At 32.7% G+C, this 8243-nt stretch overlaps 1 protein-coding gene across 1 annotated transcript; it reads right to left on the reverse strand.

Annotated features, from left to right (window-relative positions):
* Window positions 1-6557: 6557 nt before the first annotated feature.
* LOC139888879 (uncharacterized) lies at window positions 6558-7601 on the reverse strand. The gene is made up of 4 exons (XM_071871861.1): window positions 7340-7601; window positions 7195-7226; window positions 7080-7109; window positions 6558-7013 (listed from the first exon to the last, which is right to left on the reverse strand). Exons 1-4 carry the CDS (start codon window positions 7599-7601, stop codon window positions 6558-6560), a joined length of 780 nt encoding a protein of 259 aa, XP_071727962.1.
* Window positions 7602-8243: the final 642 nt, after the last annotated feature.

The following is an 8243-nucleotide window of genomic DNA, read 5'->3' on the forward strand; positions in this document are numbered from 1 at the left end:
TATGAATACATATTAAAACACTACATGTATATACATTTTAACTGAGTCGTTAAGTCATCGTTAGTCGTTACATGTAAGTGTTGTTTTGAAACCTTTAGGTTAATGATCTTGTTAAATGTTGTTAACCCATTGTTTATTAAATAAAATGAGATGTTAAATTATTACATTATCATGATGTATTAATATATCTTAATATGATATATATACATTAAATGTCGTTACAACTATAATCGTTACATATATGTCTCGTTTCAAAATCATTAAGTTAGTAGTCTTGTTTTTACATATGTAGTTCATTGTTAATATACTTAATGATATGTTTACTTATAATAATATCATTTTAACTATATATATCCATATATGTCATCATATAGTTTTTACAAGTTTTAACGTTCGTAAATCGCCGGTCAACTTGGGTGGTCAATTGTCTTTATGAAACCTATTTCAATTAATCAAGTCTTAACAAGTTTGATTGCTTAACATGTTGGAAACATTTAATCATATAAATATCAATTTCATTTAATATATAATAACATGGAAAAGTTCGGGTCACTACACATTTTGTCCATTGTAATGTTAGTGATTAATGCCATCACTTTTGATTTATGCATTTTACTAATTACTTGTGATTCTGCATTTACCAATCACTTGTGATTCTGCTTTGACAATCACTTGTGATTCTGCATTTACCAATCACTTGTGATTCTGTTTTGCCAATCACTTGTGATTCTGCTTTGCCAATCACTTGTGATTCTGCTTTGCCAATCACTTGTGATTCTGCATTACCAATCACTTTCCTGGTTTCAATCAAATGTGATTACAAATAGATATTAACAATTGACCTCATCTGTTATTTATTTGGTTTAATGTTACTGATCTACTTTTTGTAAAATGCTTTTTTTACAGGTAAGAGGAAAGAACATCCCTCTACCAATGAAGATAGTAAACCAAAACTGAAATGAAAAGGTGGTGTTGCTGTTGATAAACCTGAAAGTTCCAAGTTGCCTGCTCTCAGGCTTAGGACCACTCCTACGCAATTTGCGAAGGTTATGTGCTCTTTGACCGCTGAGCAAAAAGAATGTGTTCGTAGACTTGGGTTTAGTTCTTTAATTGGCTTCAACATAAATGAGTTACCTGGTAACCTAGCTTACTATGTTGTTGATAACTTTGATGGTGATGCTATGGTTATACGAATGAGAAAAGGGGATATTAAAGTTGACGCTGAAGCATTCAAAGACGTCTTTGGAATTGAAGACGATGGTGTTAACATAGGCTCTTTGGAAATTAAGATTGATAGTACTTTTGTTAAAAGATGGAAGGCTCAGTTTGAAGAAGGTATGAGCTACCTTTCATCAACACTTTGTAATTTGATTCTGAGCTCACCTGAAGTCGATAGCATTTTTTAGATGAATTTTATAATGTTATTCACGAACACGATGGTTACGTGTGAAAGAAATGGGATGCTGACCGATTATGTGTTGACAAGGCTGGCTGATGATGTTGCTATATCAAGCATCAACTGGTGTAGTTATCTTCTTAATTCATTGAAGTATGGTAAAAAAAATTTGGAACAGAAACTTTCCCAAGAAGAGTTTCTACAATGGTGCTGCTACCTTTCTTTCTGTGAGTTGTCTTCTCCATTGTTTTTATGCTTGTTACATCTATTTTGACAATTTGGTTAATAACTTTAATTTTTTTTTACTCTTTTTGTCTTAGCTGCTATATCTGGACAGGACCAAGTTTGATCTCTTTCCTGTTGTTCGTGGACGTCCAGTTTTTAAGAACTGGAAAGGTGCCATTACTGTTCGTGCAAACAAAGAGGCTTCACTTGGATCATTTGGTACTTTGCAACTTGCACCAAAGTATGATCCAGAAGCAGATGGAGAGGGCTTTTTAAAAATTGAAGATAACAATGATAATTTTGGTCTACTTGAGGTATTTTTTAAAGTCATTCATATGACTTGTGATTCTGCATGATTTTTTAAACTTATTCATACTTATTAATATCACTTGTGATTATGCATGCCAATCACTTGTGATTATGCATGCCAATCACTTGTGATTCTGCATACCAATCACTTGTGATTCTGCCAATCACTTGTGATTCTGCCAATCACTTGTGATTCTGCCAATCACTTGTGATTCTGCATGCCAATCACTTGTGATTATGCATGCCAATCACTTGTGACTCTGCCAATCACTTGTGATTATGCATGCCAATCACTTGTGATTGAATTTACACAATCACTTGTGATTTTTCAAACTTATTCCAACCTTTTTTCATATTATTTGCAGGAATATTTTCAGGTCATTGACGAGAAATTTAAAATGGTTGATGACTTGAAACAATTTTTGTTGAAGAAAATAACTGAAGGTTTATCAAAATTTCCAAATGAGAAGACTTTGATATCTTATCAAAGTAGATTGAAGCAAATTTTTAGAATCAATGATGGTGATGTTGATGAGAAGCTTGAAAAGGAGTCTGAGGATGATGAGAAGAAGGCTGAGGATAAAGAGATTAAGGTTAAAAATGATTCGAAGATGGTTGAGTGCGAGGAGAAGGCTGCTAATGATGATGATGTTAATGATGATGATGATGATAATGATGATAATGATGATGATATTAATGATGATGATGATGATAATGATGATAATGATGATGATGATGATGATGATGATAAAGAAAAGCATGATGATGATGAAAAAGAAGAAGAAGAAGAAGAAGAAGAAGAAGAAGAAGAAGAAGAAGAAGAAGAAAAGACTGAGTCTGATGAAGATGATGAGGTTAGTGGTCATGAAATTGAGATTGAAGCAAATTCCAATGAAGAAGTTGTACAGCTTGATCAAGATGATGAGGGTAAGGGTAAGGGTCCCGAAGATGTTGTAAAAGAAGTTTGTGAAGGTGCCGATAATTCTGATGTAGATGTTGAAGAGTAAGCTTCTTTGACACAATGGTTTGATCTGAATGTTAACGAGGTTGTTGAATGTTGTGAAATTGTTTCTTTACTTGTTAATGCACCCACAACATTGGATAGTCTTCCAATGTTAGCTGTTCATAATACACCAACATTTAACAGTTTAACCCCTCCAACTTTTCATCTTTTATCTCAAGAGGAGGTTAGTGAGGAGAAGAAGTCTAAGAAGGGAAAAAAGAAATTGATTATGAGATCTACGAAAGTTGCTATGGCTTCTCCATATGTCAATAGGTTGACGGCAGTTTCGGACCTGTTGACTAACTTCGAACTAGCTTTGGCTATGGATTTTTTTTCAATGCAAAGAAACGCTTGGTGAGTTTTCTATACTTTTTTCTTAATCTAAATAGCACTTTATATCATTTGATTCACATGTGATTATATTAGTCAATCACAAGTGCTTATGTTTTGCAGTCACATGTTATTAATCAAACATAGAATGAGTATTTGACAAATAGTAATTCTGTTTTATTGCATTTTTTTAGTGATCTTGTACTTGAAGTTAAAAATGCCGATTGGAATGTTCACCGTGTCACGATGGAATCACTTTGTCCTGATTTATATATTGAGGCTGGTGTGATTGATATTTGGAGTTTTATACTAAACCACGAGCGTAGGTATAGAGATCCAGCCAGCCGAACATGGTTTTTCTTTCCAACGTCAATCATTGTAAGTTAACTTTTAAATTTTAGGTACATATATCATACTGTACAATCACTTGTGATTCAGCATGCCAATCACTTGTGATTAGCATGCCAATCACTTGTGATTCTACATGCCAATCACTTGTGATTCAGCATGCTAATCACTTGTGATTCTACATGCCAATCATATTTATTGTTTGCATTTATTTTGTTAAAGTTTTTAATATATGTTCGTTTATTTTATACAGTGGACATACATGTATGACAACAGTTTGAAAAAAGAAGCTAAACTCAAGTCATTTCAAGAAAATGCGTCATCATTGTTTAAAGTGTTTCTCAACGATGTTTCTTTTCACAAAACTGAGCTGGTATGTTATTTTACTTTACATTTTTGTTTATTTTTTCTGTAATATAATAATTAATTTATTTTTTTATGCTGAAAATTAATTGTTTTATTTTAATTCTTTTCTACAGGTGTTTTTCCCAATCTGCAGAAATGATCATTTCTTTGTCCTTGTGTTTGATTTGAAAGTTCCAAAGCTCTTCATACTTGACAATGCTAAACTAACGATGCACTTCAACGCAAAATATCTCAAAGTTTGCAACCTTGTGGTTAGTTTATCTTTTTTTTTAATTAACTTGTTTTGTATATTTAAACGTGTCATTAGACTATTCAATCACATGTGATTGAATGATACAATCACATGTGATTACAAACAATCATTAGCACATGTGATTTTGAAAAGCTGATCTTTATTTTTCTGATTTGTTTTCTCAGCAATATTGCTTTGATGAGCATCTTAAATCTCAAAATCATCCAAAGGCGAAGAAGATTCAAGAAATTCATCCAAGTAGAATCAAGATTCCATGGAGTACGAGAGACAATGCTGTTGATTGTGGAGTTTTTGCCATGTACCACATGGACAGATTTAAAGCCACACCCGAGAAAGATTGGACTGAGGAATTGGCTTGTGAATCGTCGGTTCAAAATAATCAGCTCAGGAAGTTGAGGGTTCGGTATGCAGCAAAAATTTTAACACATCCTCTAAATTTGAATTCCAAGCAGATGATTATAAATGCAAATCGGTTCAACATTCTTCATTCAAAAGAAGAATATAGGAACGTTGTTTTGACTGCAAAAAACTCAAGATATGAGCGGGTTGAGAGATCAAAGGAGTCCTTGCCAAAAATCAAGTGAAGTGTTATGTTGAAAAACAATATAAGATGTTATTTTTGTTGAACTTTTATGTGTTAACAAATTTGTTATTTGGTACACAATATTTTTTAGCATATCTATGTTTTTGTTGAATGGTAAATCACATTGTATGGACTATGGTTTTTAATCACTTGTAATACTATGGTTTATGATTGACAATCACTTGTATTTTTAATCATTTATTTATTCTTTACCAAACACTTATGATTCTGCATTGTTAATCACCAATCACTTGTGATTCTGCATTGTTAATCACTTGTGATTGTTAATCAATTGTGATTCTGTATTTGGCAATCACTTGTGTTTTTAATTCACTTGTGATTCTGCATTGTTAATCACTTGTGATTCTTCGTTACCAATCACTTGTGATTCTGTATTTGGCAATCATTTGTGTTTTTAATCACTACCAATCACTTGTGATTCTGTTTTTGGCAATCACTTGTGATTCTGCATTGTTTAATCACTTGTGATTGTTAATCAATTGTGATTCTGTATTTGGCAATCACTTGTGTTTTTAATTCACTTGTGATTTTGCATTGTTAATCACTTGTGATTCTTCATGCCAATCACTTGTGATTCTGTATTTGGCAGTCATTTGTGTTTTTAATCACTCATTATCAACCAATCACATGTGATTCTTCAATACCAATCACTTGTGATTCTGTATTTGGCAATCATTTATGAAGAATCACTTGTGTTTTTAATCACTTATTCATTATCTACCAATCACTTGTGATTCTTGGCAATCATTTGTGATTCTGTATTTGGCAATCACTTGTGATTCTGCATTGTTAATCACCAATCACTTGTGATTCTGTATTTGGCAATCATTTGTGTTTTTCAATGTTAATCACCAATCACTTGTGTTTTTAATCAGTTATTTATTATTAAACAATCACTTGTGATTCTGTATTGGCAATCACTTGTGTTTTTAATCACTTATTTCAATTGTGTTTTTAATCAGTTATTTATTATTAAACAATCACTTGTGATTCTGTATTGGCAATCACTTGTGTTTTTAATCACTTATTCATTATCTACCAATCACTTGTGATTCTTCATTGGCTTATCTAATCACATATGATCAAGGTTGAAAAAGACGCGAGATGGGGCCGAAACGGTAGCGACCTCAAAACGTCTCAACGGAAAAAATGGGGTCGAGACGGGGTTGAAACGGATGTTGACTAATGTTGACTTTTTTATATATATAAATATATATTTACACATATTTTAGAGCTAAAAAACCTTCGTCGACAAGTTTGTACCTATAATTGCTATTAGCGTTAATATAATACAAAATGGAAAACTAAACTAAGTCAATTTTGATTGATTTGACTGACTTATGACCGATTTTAACAGAATTTCTGACTTTTAACCGGCGTTGACCCAATTTTTGCTGCATTTGACATGACTGTTGACCGTTGACCGGCTTATAAGAAAACGGGACGGGATCGAAACGGTTTAGTCACCAAAATGCCGCAACGGGCGTCGTAACGGACACAACGGACGCCGTTTACAACAGTGCATATGATTGAAACACCTCAAAATTGTATGAAAATAAAAACATAAAAAATGTAATTCAAGCATTTCATAGGAACATCAGAATTTCGCAATTGTACGAAAGAGAATAAAAAATTAAAAAAATGGTTAAATAATTCAGTAGTAACTTCAGATTTCTGAAGTTTCTGCTTGTTCTTTTGCTTTCTTTTTTTTGTCACAGGTCCTCTAATTGTGATCGTCACGTCCACATTTACCACAAGTAAACTTTCTCTTTTTGCTTTTCTTTATTGCTTTCTCTATTCCGCTCATTAGACGCTTATCATTTGCACATCCTTTGTAATTCCCAACAGGTGGGTTTTGTATTTCTATTGTACTAGGCTTTGAAACTCCAATCATGTTTCCAATTATATCATCTTTCTTCTTTGACGGTTTGGGCACTTGAGCTTCAACTTCTTTCTTCAACAATTTAAGTTTTTCAAGAACCACTTTTAGCATCTTTTCATCACTTCCTACAAGTTCCACACAATCATAACTAACTGAGGTAATTTCATTAACAAAATCATGTACAACTATGTTTTCATTGCCATATCTATTTCTCCTTGATCTTAACTCGAGTCGTATTATGTCCCTTCTCCAACGTCTCATTATGTATTTTTCAGGGATTTCTTCTATGTTCTTGTTCTTTAAAACCCAAAAACAGTGTCTACACAGAAGACCATATCGTAGATAGTGTCTACATGTACATACCATTGATCCGTCTTTGCTGTTATGAAGTACCTTCAAAAAAAAAATTATATTATCAATCACATGTGATTGATAAAAAGATTTTGATTGGATTAGCCAATCACAGGTGATTACATACATAAACAGACATGTAAATGTTTTTCTCAGGTTCTGATATAAGTGGCTACATTTTTGAATCAGCAATCATATGTGATTATAAACATAAACATAGATGTAAATAAATTTTACCTTGTAATGGAAGAACTATTTTTCTTCATTCGAACCCTCTTTTGTCTTCTCTTTTTCCTCTTTAACAACATAGATTTCCGTTTCTTCCTCCTTGTCCATTTTATCCAATAAACAGCTATACAATGCTTCATAAATCTCTTTTTGAACGATTGCAAAAATAGCATGTGTGTAAACCTTTAATGCATGCTTTTCAATTTTCAGCTGAGTTAACAATTTTGGATTTTTCTTGATTGTCTGTGCATCCAAAGATTCTTGCTTTGACCTCTGTTTTAACATTGCAGATTCAAAGCCGTCCATAAAAGTTAACAGATTTGCTGCAGATCTTGTAAAGTTTGAAAAAAAGCATTCTCACTCTCAGATCTTGAAGTAGTTAGCATCAAACCAAACATTTCAGTGTCGATAAAATATGCTGCTATCCAAGTTGATCTAATATCAAACATATGTTTGAACCAACTATCATTTTTCAATGAGAAATCGTGCATCAACTTTTCCCATCTTTCTTCAAAAACATTTGGTTCGATATACATATTCCAAACAAGCTTATTAAGTCTATTCTTGAAGTCTTTTTCTACTTCATCTTCAATAGTAGGAATTGCTTCTTGAATCTGTAATTACATATCATTTTTTAATCATTCATATTAAGCAAATCATGTATCATTAAACATTTCAATCACATGTGATTAAATACATTTGTTGTTTGATAACAATATTCATACCTTTGATGGCACCTTTCGCATAATGTGCCACATGCATAGTCTATGTTTTGCCGTCTTAAAAACTGCCTTTATCGCTATCGCCATTGATTTGTCCTGATCTGTCACTATCATGTTTGGCTCTTTCCCGAATGTCTTCATGAAACATGTAAGAAGCCATGTGTAACTCTCGGCTGTTTCATCCCTGATCAATCCCGCAGCAACAGTGACACACCTATGGTGGTTA

The sequence above is a fragment of the Rutidosis leptorrhynchoides genome, chromosome 2 (genome assembly GCF_046630445.1).
Source record: "Rutidosis leptorrhynchoides isolate AG116_Rl617_1_P2 chromosome 2, CSIRO_AGI_Rlap_v1, whole genome shotgun sequence".
NCBI classification, from domain to species: Eukaryota; Viridiplantae; Streptophyta; class Magnoliopsida; order Asterales; family Asteraceae; genus Rutidosis; species Rutidosis leptorrhynchoides.